Raw genomic sequence first — 13428 nt, 5'->3', positions numbered from 1 at the left:
TAATGATACTCTGGCCTTTAGCCAACAAGGCACTGAATAAGGCTATTTTTAAAATACAGAAACTGGGAACAGCTGCAGCAATCAAATTTGATAAAAACAGAGAAGAACTTTGCTTCCCCCTCCCAGTGTTTTTTTTTTTTTTTTTTTAATACAGTTTGTCCAAGTTCAGAATCCTTTCATAGAATGGCTTTTGTTCCATTGCATGAAGGGAACCATAAAACCAATATGGTGAACATCCTTTTAAAACAAATAACTTTTTTAAAACATACGGCTTAAAATAATAGGCACCTTTTTGCGTCCATGGCCAGCTTCAAAGCAGAATTATGCTTCCAACTATTAAAAGAATAGCTGTCAAAGGAGAATACATTTTCCCCAAGGTATACCAAAGGTTTTCCATAATGATCTCCTGAAAGTGCAAGATGAAACCCCTTGTTTCAAAATGTTAGAACCCTAGAAGTTGGTATTTGTTCTTAATGCTATATTCACAGAGGGAAAGAGAATAGTGCTTTCAATGCCCAAGTTCTTTTTCATTTTATGCTTTACTATTAATCAGGAAGTGTGCTTGTTTAAAGGGGACACACATACACTTAAGGAAAACGCTTCTTAAAATTTCTCACAATTAATTAGGTCTTCTGTTTTTCTTGTTTTTCTACCCTTACTGTCTAGTTAGAGTAGACGATTATATTTAGAATCTACATCTGCCACTTTAAGCACATTTTGAATTGCCTTTTACCAATGTATGTGTGGAAGACAGAATGGAAGATCATTATTATAATTATAAATTTATTTGGACTCCGCCTTTTTCTCTGACGTGACTCAAGGCAGCTTACAAATAAAAATAAGAACTGCTAGAAACATCGGGGAGGGGGACAATCATTAAGAAACAAATACTTATAAAATTAAAACTATGTACATATATGAAATCTATTAAAACCACACCAATAAGAGCAATAAAAAAGAGCATGGCAGCAGCCCTTTCATTAAAAGTAGCCAGTTCCCAAAACCCTCTTGGAACAAAACTGTATTCACCTGCTGGCAGAAAAATAACATCCCAAAACCCTCTTGGAACAAAATTGTATTCACCTGCTGGCGGAAAAATAACATGGAGGGACCCAGGCTAGCTTCACTAGTGAGGGAATTCCAAAGTCTGGGAGCAGCCACCAAGAAGGCTCTCTCCCGTGTCCCTAAGGATGTCTGTGAGGGTGGCAGGATGTCCCTCAAACATCTCAGAACCATAGCTGTCAACTTTCAGATTTGAAAATAAGGGATCAGCAGACTCACCTGTCCCGGAGATAGTCTACGGGATATCTAACAATCCGGGATAGCGGGAAGCAGCGGGAAACGGCACTGAAATAAGGGAATTTCCCGCAAAAAAGGGAAGGTTGCCAGCTATGCAAAACCCAGGCAAGTTTGAGGGAATATGGTCTTTCAGAGGGAATATGGTCTTTCAGAGACAATGTGATAGTACCTCACTTTGTTTAGGTCAGGACAGCACAGTGGGGGCTCTTACAGAGGCCTACTCCCTACAGTTCATTTTGTATTAGAAAAATACCAGTACAGTACTAAGCATTTCCCGTAGACTCCAGGATCAACTAATACTTATTATACTGGGGATGAGGAACCTGCAGCCCATGGGCCAGTTCTTTTAATCTCACTTTTGAATTCACTCCTTGACTGTATTGTAGGCATATTGGTAATTCTTATCCAGAAACAGGGAGACTGTGCCTTCCCCAGGTTCTGTTGGACCACAACTCCCAGCATCTCTAATCATGGCCGTGCTGGTACAGTGCCATATCCCGTTGTATCTCAGGTTGCAGTTCACAACCCAGCGGTGATTCACGCATGTACGCACCTCCTTGACGTCTCATCAGTCAGTTACTCAAGAGCCGGTGTCTCTTGGTTCACCATATGAACCGCCCACAGTGTTGTGCACCAGTGAGGATGAGGCAATGTCAAGTGACTGTAGGAGCTCTGTAGGCATCAAGTCATGCAGTCATCAAGTGGCAAACTCAACCTTCACCTTATTTTGGGGTGAGCGTGGAAAACATCTCTATGTACACCAAATACTGTGCAAGTGCCTGCAAAATGACTTGAAAACTTTCCTTTCTGAAATTGGACCGCTGACAATGCAACATCATTTGGTCATTTATTTTTATATCCAAGCATTGAGACATTTTGTTACGGTTAGCAATAGTTCATCTTAAAGCATACAAACCTTTGACGTTAAGCATGCCTTTGGCACTCGCTGCAGCAGCAGTTCCTGTCTCTGTGTATGAAAACGTCTCTACCTTCCTGCATATTGCAAAACTGTGTTGTTTTGGTTGGGCTGCTTTTGGGTTTCTTTCTTTCTTTCTTTTTAATGCAGCACTCAAAGCAGACACTGGTGAATAGGAGAGCCTTCAACTCAGCACGTTTCCAAGGGCTCTGGCAGTAAGCCAGATCTCAAAAGCCCATGCTATATTTTAGCTAGAACCCAAACTTTTTTTCCCCCAGTGTGATGATTACCATGCTTTAATTACATTTAGGAAGCCTTGTATCCTCATCTCTCTAAAGACAAACTGCCAACAGGGAGAGATTTACCACCAACCGTTGATGTTTTTTATGTAAATGTACTTGACTAAGTGCAGTAACCCCAAATTCTAATAGAGACTTTCAATCTCTTGCCAGGTCTGCAAGTGTTTATATATGGCCAAGATAAATTGGATATTTACAAAACAGCTTTATTATAGGGGAACAATCCTCCATGTGTAAATCACCACTTCTAATCATAACACTACTGGGTTCCTTTCTACCCCAGCTCTTGTTTATGTCCCTTGATTTATATTCACCGGGAAATGTTGAAATGTAGTGTTCGAGGCAATGGCCTGGTATTGCCTTGTAGCACAGACTTCTCAAAAGCTCTCGAGGCTCCTCAGTATATTATCACCATCTTGGTTTGGGCAGTGCAATAAGGGAACAAGCATTCACAAACGCAGCATTGCTTAGATTTCACTTTGTCCCTTTAATTGTTCAGACAGCCTGATGGGAGGAAATGGAAGGGAAATCTCCCTGGTGACTTCATCCTCTCCCCCGCCCAATCCACCCCATCCCCACACTTTGGGAACGAGGGCAAAGGGTCAGATGCCCCTCTCCACATGCCATTCGCATGCTGCTGACATCAGCAGTCACTCATGAGAGCTAGCTTTGTTTACCAACGGTGCTAATCTGAAGAGAGGCGTGAAGTAGTTTGGTTTGTGGAAGAGGGCAGAAGCAGCATGGTGCTGTGCAAACATTCCCACACAGTCTGATAGGTCATTTGCACAGAAAACAAGTGAAAGTCTTCATGTCGTGGGCAAAGTTCAGCTTAAAGCCAACAGGCTCTCAAGGATGCAAGGCCATCATAAGATAATACTCAGTGGGTGTCTGTATTAAGCCATTGCCTCTGGACTTACACTAACAATGGAGTGTGGGCACACTTTGTAGGAGTATGTTGTGCTAAGTTTTGCTCTCTGCTTGTTTTGTCTTTTACGTTTTTAAAAATGAAAATACCTTTTATAAAATCTCATCAAAAAGAAGATATGCAATAGTTTTGGGGAAGGTTATGACCCTCTAAACACATCGCCCATTTATCTGTATATATCAGTCTCCTTCCTTTTCTGGAACTGATTATATTGCCTAATCTTGCCCCACTCTCTTAAGACAGAGAAGTTTATAGTCTAAACCAGGATTGGGGAACCTTTTTCAGCCCAAAGGCTACATTTCTTAATGGGCAACCTTCTTGCCAAGGAGTGTTTGTGTGTGTGCGAGTGCTGGGCAGGGCTAGAGGCAGAAGTGCCTGGAACAATGACTGTGATTCCTACGTTTGTACAGTAGGCTGTATTTCAGCTGTATAAAAGTCAGAGGTTTTGCCTATCCACACTTCTCTCCATCAAGGCAAGCAACCTTGAACATCATAGTTCAAGGATGCTAGGCAAATGCACTTGGGGAGAGTGAGGAACAGAGCCATTGAGGAGTGTGGCATGGATATAGGGGGCATGGGAGGAGTCGCAAGACAGTGCTCAGTTTGGAAAGCACCAATCAGCTGTTGAGGGAAAGTGGGCTTGACTTACTACTCTCCCACTCTCGCAAGCAGGTGATCAGCGCAATAAAATCTAATGGGTCTTTGGACCTGTGCAGTAGGAACTGAGAGAGAGAGAGAGAGAGAGAGAGAGAGAGAGACTCATCTGCATATGGGAATAAATTTTGGGTGCAATTAGCACATGGAACTCTGTTTCTATGTGCACAACATGGTCCTGAGAAGGTTCAAGGCATATTTAATTCGCACTTTTGGTAAGTTCTTCCATTGCTGTGCTAAATAGATATGCTTTAATGACCTCATTAAAGAGTGAATAGTGCTTGTTCAGAAGTTCCAAGTTCCTTGGGTCTACTGATTTCCATTCATCAGTCACAAAGTGAACTTTAACCAGATCCCACTAGCACTGCAGGGTTGGAGGAAGAGAAATACTGCCACTGAACTAGCATAGATATTTAAAGATATAAGAAAGTGTATTAGCATTTACATGTCATATGTTTGTATGACTTATATATGTACTTGACTAAGTGCAATAACCCCAAATTCGCACTTGTGTGACACGTTTGTGGTTGATGTTTGTTCTATCATTCCTAGAAATAACATTTCCCATTAAAATTGATATTAACAACTAATCTATGAAGCAGGGGTATTTAGGCATCTAGAACTGAAGTAAAATGTTCCTGCTCCTTGTCCATCTGTTCCTGGCAACAAATCTGAGTAATCAATGATGTCTACTTGCTTTTTAAAAAAGAAAAAGTTAATAATTTTCAAATTCTGTGAGAGCATCTCTCTCTCTCTCTCTCTCTCTCTCTCTCTCTCTCTCTCTCTCTGTGTGTGTGTGTGTGTGTGTTAGTTACCAAAATAGAGCACCTTAAATGATCATACTGTCAGACTGCATTCGTAAGTCCACTTGCACTCAGTGGGACTTCATCCAGAATAAACGCATTTGACATTGCAATGTACAGCTGCAATACTATGCATACTTGGGAGCTAATCCCACAGAATTCAGTGGGACTTGCTTTTGAACAAATATGCATAGGCCTGGACCGTAAGACCACGTTCTACTTCCTCCACATACAGAAAATGGAGTGCAGTGAGGCACATTATAGTGTACTGTGATCATTCCATGGCATTTCCGTGCACTCTGGTTTCCGTCACAGTGTTCCATTGCACTAGTAGTGGTTTAGTTATGCTTGCCACATGACCTGGAAAGCTGTCTGTGGACAAACGCCGGCTCCCTTGGCCTGAAAGCGAGATGAGCGCTGCAACCCCATAGTCGCCTTTGACTGGACTTAACCGTCCAGGGGTCCTTTACCTTTTTTACCATTACCAGCCTAATGTTGGGCTCATCATCCACTCTTTTCATGGAAAAGGCTGCAAGGTTGCATGAGTTCCCAGAGGCTAGTGCCTTCATCATCCAATGCATCAACATTTTGGGCCCATTTTGGATGTAGAGATTGTGCTTTAATAAACCATAATGTATTAATGCAACAATAAATTGCAGGCCTACACTCTCTGCCACCCCATATCTCCTTCCCTTGCAAATTCAGCACTTTAATCTTGGTCTCTTTGAAGCAGGTGTCGAGAACTTTGAGCCCTCCAGATGTGGATGAACTTCAACTCTCATAATTCCTGGGCATTGGTCGTGCTTGCTGGCACTGATGGGAGTTGTAGTTCAACAACATCAGGAGGGCCAAAGATTCTCCACACCTGGTTTAAACCACAATTCCATTACATTTCAAATGAGGAACTGTGGTTTAATGTCAGTTTACTAACCATAATAATAATAATAATAATAAATTTTATTTATATCCCGCCCTCCCCAGCCGAAGCCGGGCTCAGGGCGGCTAACAACACTAAAATAGTGCAACATTATAAAAACATCAAAGAATTAATTAAAATCAAAATTGATGGCAACCATAAACTAAAGTATTGTAAAGATTGCCAAAGGAGGGAGTCAGGCTGCGCCCTGACCAAAGGCCTGGTGGAACAGCTCTGTCTTGCAGGCCCTGCGGAAAGATGTCAAGTCCTGGAGGGCCCTTGTCTCTTGTGACAGAGCGTTCCACCAGGTTGGAGCCGCAGCCGAAAAAGCCCTGGCTCTAGTTGAGGCCAGCCTAACCTCTCTGAGGCCTGGGACCTTCAAGATGTTTTTATTTGAAGACCGTAAGTTCCTCTGTGGGGCATACCAGGAGAGGCGGTCCCGTAGATACGAGGGTCCTAGGCCGTATAGGGCTTTGAAGGTTAAAACCAGCACCTTAAACCTGATCCTGTACTCCACCGGGAGCCAGTGCAGCTGGTATAGCACCGGATGAATGTGATCCCGCAGCGAAGACCCCGTAAGGAGTCTCGCTGCGGCATTCTGCACCCGCTGGAGTTTCTGGGTCAGTCTCAGGGGCAGCCCCACGTAGAGCGAGTTACAATAATCCAGTCTGGAGGTGACCGTCGCGTGGATCACAGTGGCTAGGTCAGGGCGAGAGAGGTAAGGAGCCAACTGCTTAGCTTGGCGGAGATGAAAAAATGCCGCCTTTGTTATAGCTGCAATCTGCGCCTCCAGACTCTGAAACTGTGGTTTATTCTGACTTCAGATCCTCATTGGAAAACTGACATTAAGACAGTTGTATTAAGCCAAAAATGACTGTTTTTCTCTTACTTCCACTTCAGGCAGTTTTCTCTTACTTCCACTTCAGGCAGTTTCCCAGCCTAGGGTATTGTATTAATATTTAAACTTTACACCTATTTTGAAAAGTCTGAACATATTTTCTCTCTCTTATGGTTGGTGGAAATAGCTTTTCTAAAAACTGCTTTCGGCTTTAGTTTGTCTGGGGTTTTCCCTTTCAGTTGACATGTTTCAATGTTCCAAGACAAAATATTTCTAATAAAAGAATCACACATGTGACAATGGATCGTTCTTCCACCCTGGTCTTATTGAGAAACAATGTGGCATAAAATTGTGGCAAGAAGTTATTAAGATCTGATATTGTCACAAGCTCGTGTCTCCACTTAGCAAAAATAATGATCCTGTCTTTCATAGTTGCTTTTTGACAAAAATTGAAAAATAGCACCTTTACCTTTTTATTATTTTTTAAGCATACAATTGACAACTCTGCAGAACAATGTGAACACAGCTGTTTCCATCACAGAGGGGGGGAAGGGCAGGAGAGTTTTCATTGCAGAGGAGGCCATAAGAATATGGAGCCAGTAGCCCACCATGTTTTGGGGGAGATTTATAAGAACAGGGAGCCATTATCTTGTGGGTAGTGCATAAAGACATTAATAATTTTAGTTTTACATATATTAAAGAGCTTGAGAGTATGTAAGAACTTTTACTCAATGCAGTGGCCAGAGCATGAGATTACAGGGGGGGGGGGGATACAGTCTCCAAAACCTAGAAACATTCTCTCTTTCCTGCAACATTAGTAATACAAAACAATGTTTTCAACTGCACATTTTTAGGGATCGCTGGTGAGAGGAGAAGAACGAGACGAGCAGCTGGTGTTCTGGGCAGCAGCGATGCTTATCCTCCATGGCTTCTTCCTCTGTTCTAAGTGTTGTGCTTTTATTTTCAGATCTGAGTGATCAGCTGATGGAAGTGGTTGGTCTGGAGGGAGCCATGGAGATGGGTCAAATATACACTGGGCTGAAAAGTGCTGGGAGACGTCTTGCTCAATGCTCATCTGTTATCATCAGGTAGGAACTACATTTTCCTCTGCAAAAGTAGGGTTGTGAATTTACTGGTTGGACGGAACAATATTAAAGCAGGGATCACCAACTTCTTTGGACCAGTGGGCACATTTTGATGGGGGCACTAGTCATAAGTAGCTACTAGGGGGCGCAGGGTGTGGCTTAATGCAAAATGGCTGTGAATGGACATCATTCCATTCACCGCTGGAAATTAGGAAGCAATGGTTGGATTTCCCTCTTGGAAACCCTATTTGCTTCTGGGCCTGTATGCTTGTTGGCTCAGCCAAATCCTTCATTGTTAGCATAATAATAATTTGCTCACTCCTGACAACAAAGAGATCAGCCTGTAATTCGTTGGGTCAGTCTTCTCACTTTTCTTATATATTGGAAGCACAGTTCCTTCATTCCATCCTTGCATAATTGTCCTGTCTAGATTGTCACTTGGAACATGGCAGGGGGGATATTCAGACCACTACCTAGCATAAATCTTCAGAAACTCTGGTGGTATAAAACCGTTTCTCAGACCATTTGCATTTACTTTTCCAGTGGACTAAACACTGCATTTTGCTTCTGTGCCATTGTTTAATATTAGCAAACACATTCTCCTTATATCCTTATATGGATAAAATGGCCTCATCCATGCACAGGAATGGAGATATCAACAGCCTTGGGCGAGGACCCACATTTTGTACCAAGTATAAACAAATGTTCGGGATGCGGGTGACACTGTGGGTTAAACCACAGAGCCTAGGACTTGCCGATCAGAAGGTCGGCAGTTCAAATCCCCATGACTGGGTGAGCTCCCGTTGCTCGGTCCCCGCTCCTGCCAACCTAGCAGTTCGAAAGCACGTCCAAGTGCAAGTAGATAAATAGGTACTGCTCCGGCGGGAAGGCAAACGGTGTTTCCGTGCGCTGCTCTGGTTCGCCAGAAGTGGCTTAGTCATGCTGGCCACATGACCCAGAAGCTGTACACTGGCTCCTTCGGTCAATAAAGCAAGATGAGTGCCGCAACCCCAGAGTCGGCCACGACTGGACCTAATGGTCAGGGGTCCCTTTACCTTTTTATAAACAAATGTTCAGGGAAGGAACCCAATGAGGACTGAACATGCTTCATGGGACTTGAATGCCCATCTGATTAGGAGTGGAGGAAACAGCAAATAAAAAGGGGGGTGGGGTGAGAGAGGAGAAACCAAAAAGAAAAGGTCCCCCCTCCTCTTCCTCCTTCTTTAAGCAGTTTTTTCTAAGAGCCCCAAAATATTAGTAGCAAAAACATTCCTGTGCCCAATTTTCTCCATTATGATGTTGTTAACATTTGGAGCTTTGCATTTGGGGGAACTAACAAGTATTTGGACATAAATCGTAATAAAATATCAACTACTTGGATATCCTCCTAGGTCAATAATCTACTAGTCATAATTTAGGATACATAATAAATTGTTATTTTCCATGTTTTACTGCATGAAGTATGTCATGAATTTCCATCCACAATTTCAGCAGTCTTAATTTGATTTGGGTTTTTCTTGTACGACACCCAGGCCATTCTGACTCACTTTTGATATAGTAAAATCAGCTTAAGTAGCAAAGTGGGTCAGATGATTATCTCATCATGTCTGGAAGTGGTGAGCCCGACGTATGTTTTTAGCTCACTTCTGGAATGCTTTCAAGGGTATGCCAGCTTACAGTATGGAGACCTGATGAAACAATCAGATGGCCAATTCTCCCCATGTCACATACAGACCTTAGAGTGCCTCTGGGTGGAATATGGGGACATGCTATCTGTTTAGAACAACATACACTGTATTTTCTTAAGACACTGTACTTCCTGTAACTGTTTTGCTCTAGGACAAGCAAGTCTCTGCCTATGCAGATTGATGGGGAGCCATGGATGCAAACACCTTGTACAGTAAGTGTGTCTTGATAAGTATATATAATAAAACATAAAAATATAAGTATCACAATGACAGTCTGTAATATTGTACAAAATGAAGTATTGCATTATTTCCTCAGTCTTGTAGTGTAACCAACCCTAGATTATTTCATTAAAGAACTTGGATGTGATCCTGCAGTCTTACACACAGATTTCAGTATATCTCCCTTCCTCGCTCCCTCTCTCCCCCCACACCCACCCATATATGCATTACTTCCTTATGTATGAACTCACTATACATATGTTTTTGGTTTTGCTCTTTCTAACAAGAATATGTTCAAATAAGTTGAATATTTCTGGCCCATCAACCTTTTTATTGATTTTATGCAGACCCATTCAAAGCACTGGAAAGACTTCAACAGGCACTAATTAAATAATTGAGGAAATTTAATTATAGCGCAGAGGAAAATGGGAGGAGATGCTTCTCTTTCTTAGTGTGCTTACTTGGGAAGAAATGGGGGAAGTGGTTTAGATACCTCACAGAGTAATCCTATACATGTCTACTTGAAAGCCAGACCCATTGAGTTCAGTGAGGCTTATTTCAGGTAACAAGATGCAGGATTACAGCCTTATAGCTATTCCATATATTATACTGTACCTGACTTCTTTGTATCATCATTGTCACCATCATTATTAAAATTACCACGGCCAACATTGCTAATAACAGAATTGCTTCAGCTGTTTGGTATGCTTTAATTTCTTTATTATTAATTTGTTTTCATAAAGTTCTTCAGCCACAGTTTTAAAAAGCCGCTCTGAGGTGGACCTCCTTTTCCCTTCCTCGTGCTTCTGTTTTTTGGCATAAACAATAGATCCCTTTCTTCCCTCTTTTCTTATTCTGATCTTATTCTGATATCAAGTCATATTCCTGGGAAGCTTAGCTTATGTTTTAATATCTTAATTTTGGAGTGACCTGGTGCTGCTTCGGTTGGATCCTGAGGCGTTTCACAGCCGGGAATACCCCCCTTTTTGCGCTGAGGTTCTCCCATCGTCTTTCCACCTATATCATGCCAGAACGACTGGACAGTTTCCCTTGGGGGGGGATTTCCATTGTTTGGGTGCAACCACAGAAAATACCCTTTCTCCATTAGCCACCCACCTAATCTCTGCAGGTAGGAGCAGACAAAGAAGGGCCTCTAAAGACTATTTCAGCTGCTGGGTTTCACCTGGACACAGAGGATACTTCTAGCACCCTGTTTCCATAGTGTTAAGGGCTTTAATTTTACTTATTTTTAAGTACTTTGCTTGGAAATCACCTGGGAGGAGATGAAGCTTGCTGAGTATATACAAAAAACGCTTACACTGGTGAGCATATTAGAAGCACATCTGGAAAAAAATCATGTGGTTTAGGTGGACCAAAATGAATACTTCACCCCATTCACCAATGGCAAATTGTAGGTAACCATTTTGAGGAAAGCGGTTATATGATGGGGATACTTCTTGACTCCCATCCACCCTCATTTTAATGTCTTGTGCTGCTGACTGTGGTGAAAGTTTCACTGGTGTCATATGGCAGCTTGGAAGCTTTGGCTGTGGCCACGACCCTCCTTCAGTAGCTTTTTGGAAATGTAGTACCTCCTTTCCTTCAACAAATCATCTCACCAGTCATGTGCGCTCTACAGCCCTCCTGGATGCTCACACTTCAGTCAAAGCCCAGGGAGAAATACGTACTCACTGAGAAGGGAGCCCAAGAAGGATGGGAGTTTCTAAAAGGAGAAATATTGAAGGCCCAAATGCAGACAATACCAACAAGAAAGAAAAGTGGGAGGCATCTAAGGAAACCAGTTACAGATGAGCTGAGAGTTAAGAAGGCCATGTATAAGAAATGGAAGAAAGGGGAAATCACAAAGGAGGAGTATAAACGAGTAGCCAACAACTGCAGGGGGAACTCAGGCTGGCTAAAGCTCAGAATGAGCTGAGGCTTGCAAGAGAGGTTAAAAATAATTTTAAAAAAGGTCACTTCAGCTATGTCAAAAATAAGAGGAAGAACAAGTAAGTTGTAGGTCCTCTGCGTGGGGAACATGGAGAAATCCTATTGGGTGACAGAGACAGGGCAGAACTACTCAACACTTACTTTGCCTCTGTCTTCACCCAAAAGCAAAGTGATGCCCAACCTGGTGATGACAGACGAAATGATGTAAGGAGGGAGCTGCAGCTAGGAACACCTAGCTACTTTAAAGGAATTCAAATCTCCAGGGCCTGATGAGCTGCATCCAAGGGTACTAAAGGAGCTTGCAAATGTAATTTCAGAACCTTTGTCTATTATCTTTGAGAATACTTGGAGAACAGGTAAGGTCCCTACAGACTGGAGGCCGGCAAATGTTGTCCCCATCTTCAAAAAGAGGGAAAGGAAGACCCAGATAACTACCGACCAGTGATCTTGACATCGATACCAGGGAAGATCCTAGAATAGATAATTCATCAGTCTGTCTGTGAGCATTTAGAAAAGGATGCTGTGGTTATTTAGACCCAGCATGGGTTTCTCAAAAATAAGACATGCTTGACCAATCTTTAGCTGAGATTCCTGCATTACAGAGGGTTGGACTTGGGGTACCTTCTAATTCTATGATTCTGTGACGTAATTTCTCACATGGGGCTTTTTCATATCAGGAACAATGGGCAGCCAGGAAGGCTGCAGAGAGCACTGGAGGAATGTTTACCTGTAAGGGGAAAAAAAAAAACACACACACACACACACACACACACACACGGTGCTTTGTAGTCATAGAATAATCTCAAAATCTCCCAGTGGCTGAAATTCTGCAGTACCCTGAGAAGTAGGCCAAAAATGGAAGCTTGTTTCACAGAGGATGAAAAACTGCTGAGAAACCAGAGGACATTTTTCAGCCCAACACCTGTTAATATTCAAACTTGTCTATCTTCTTTAGGTAGGAACTTCTCTAATCTGCATACATTTGAGGGCTGATGTGGTTGGGTATTATTTTTGTGTTGTCGTCGTCCCGCACCGCACAGTGCATGCATTATTTTTGTTTACCTATGCATAATTTTTTTAAAATTTCACAACAGGTTCTTCCTCCCCTCCCCCTTCATATAATTGACAATGCAATTTACTGCATGTGTGCTTTCTGCCCCTTAGACAACTATGCTGAGATGTAATGCACCTACCTCTCCCGTTCAGATTGTTAAGAAAGAATTAGTTGTGACTAATTGCCAATTAATTTGTAGTGGTTTAAAGGTGGGGGGAGGGGTGAAACAATTGCACCTACTAATTAAAATTTAAAATATTCCAAAGTGTCATCTGTAGGTGTCTGTGGAATACATAATTTCCATTTTGGTTCTGTGCTGGATCCTGTAACAACCCTGAGGTTGACAGCTTTATTAATTTAAAACCTCAGCAATACCTATTAGTATAAAACATGAAAAAAATGTCATTAATCATTTATTTTAATTTTGCAGCTCTGTCATTTTCTCAGTGTGTTTAAAAATTATGATGACACTACCATGTTTTCCAATTTACCTGTGTGAAGGGGAAACGGATCACACTACTTAGGAGTGATACTAGAGTATATTATTAGAGCTTAATTAATGCCAAACTAATTAGATTTAATTTCAGTGGGTGCAATGCTATTGCTGAGAAATTGTTTTAAGAGAACAGCCTTATATATATAAAACCATTGAGGCGGTTCATAGGACAAGACCAACGTTATGCAGAGTGCAAAGCAAGATACGCTGATGTGATTTGAAAACTTATTGTATGTTTGGTCTATATTTAAGTCTACTACTAATTCCAAACTCCTGGAGCTGTTGG

General features: G+C 42.0%; 1 protein-coding gene and 1 long non-coding RNA gene across 8 annotated transcripts in view; one reads left to right on the top strand and one right to left on the bottom strand.

Annotated features, from left to right (window-relative positions):
- Positions 1 to 13428, bottom strand: part of LOC308459619 — an 88929-nt gene that overhangs the window by 26917 nt on the left and 48584 nt on the right. The window lies entirely within an intron of this gene.
- The window catches only part of DGKB (diacylglycerol kinase beta), a 253677-nt gene that overhangs the window by 234477 nt on the left and 5772 nt on the right, over positions 1 to 13428 (top strand). For all 6 annotated transcript variants that reach the window (XM_080974724.1, XM_080974726.1, XM_080974722.1 and 3 more), the window contains 2 exons: positions 7618 to 7738; positions 9575 to 9635. In XM_080974724.1, the coding sequence (XP_080830850.1) occupies positions 7618 to 7738; positions 9575 to 9635 (182 nt within the window). The remainder of the gene's footprint in view (positions 1 to 7617; positions 7739 to 9574; positions 9636 to 13428) is intronic.

This window comes from Podarcis pityusensis, assembly GCF_964106645.2.
Source record: "Podarcis pityusensis genome assembly, chromosome: 12".
In the NCBI taxonomy this organism is placed as follows: domain Eukaryota; kingdom Metazoa; phylum Chordata; class Lepidosauria; order Squamata; family Lacertidae; genus Podarcis; species Podarcis pityusensis.
The sequence above is the reverse complement of the archived record's forward strand: the minus strand, read 5'-3'. Positions and strand labels throughout refer to the sequence as shown.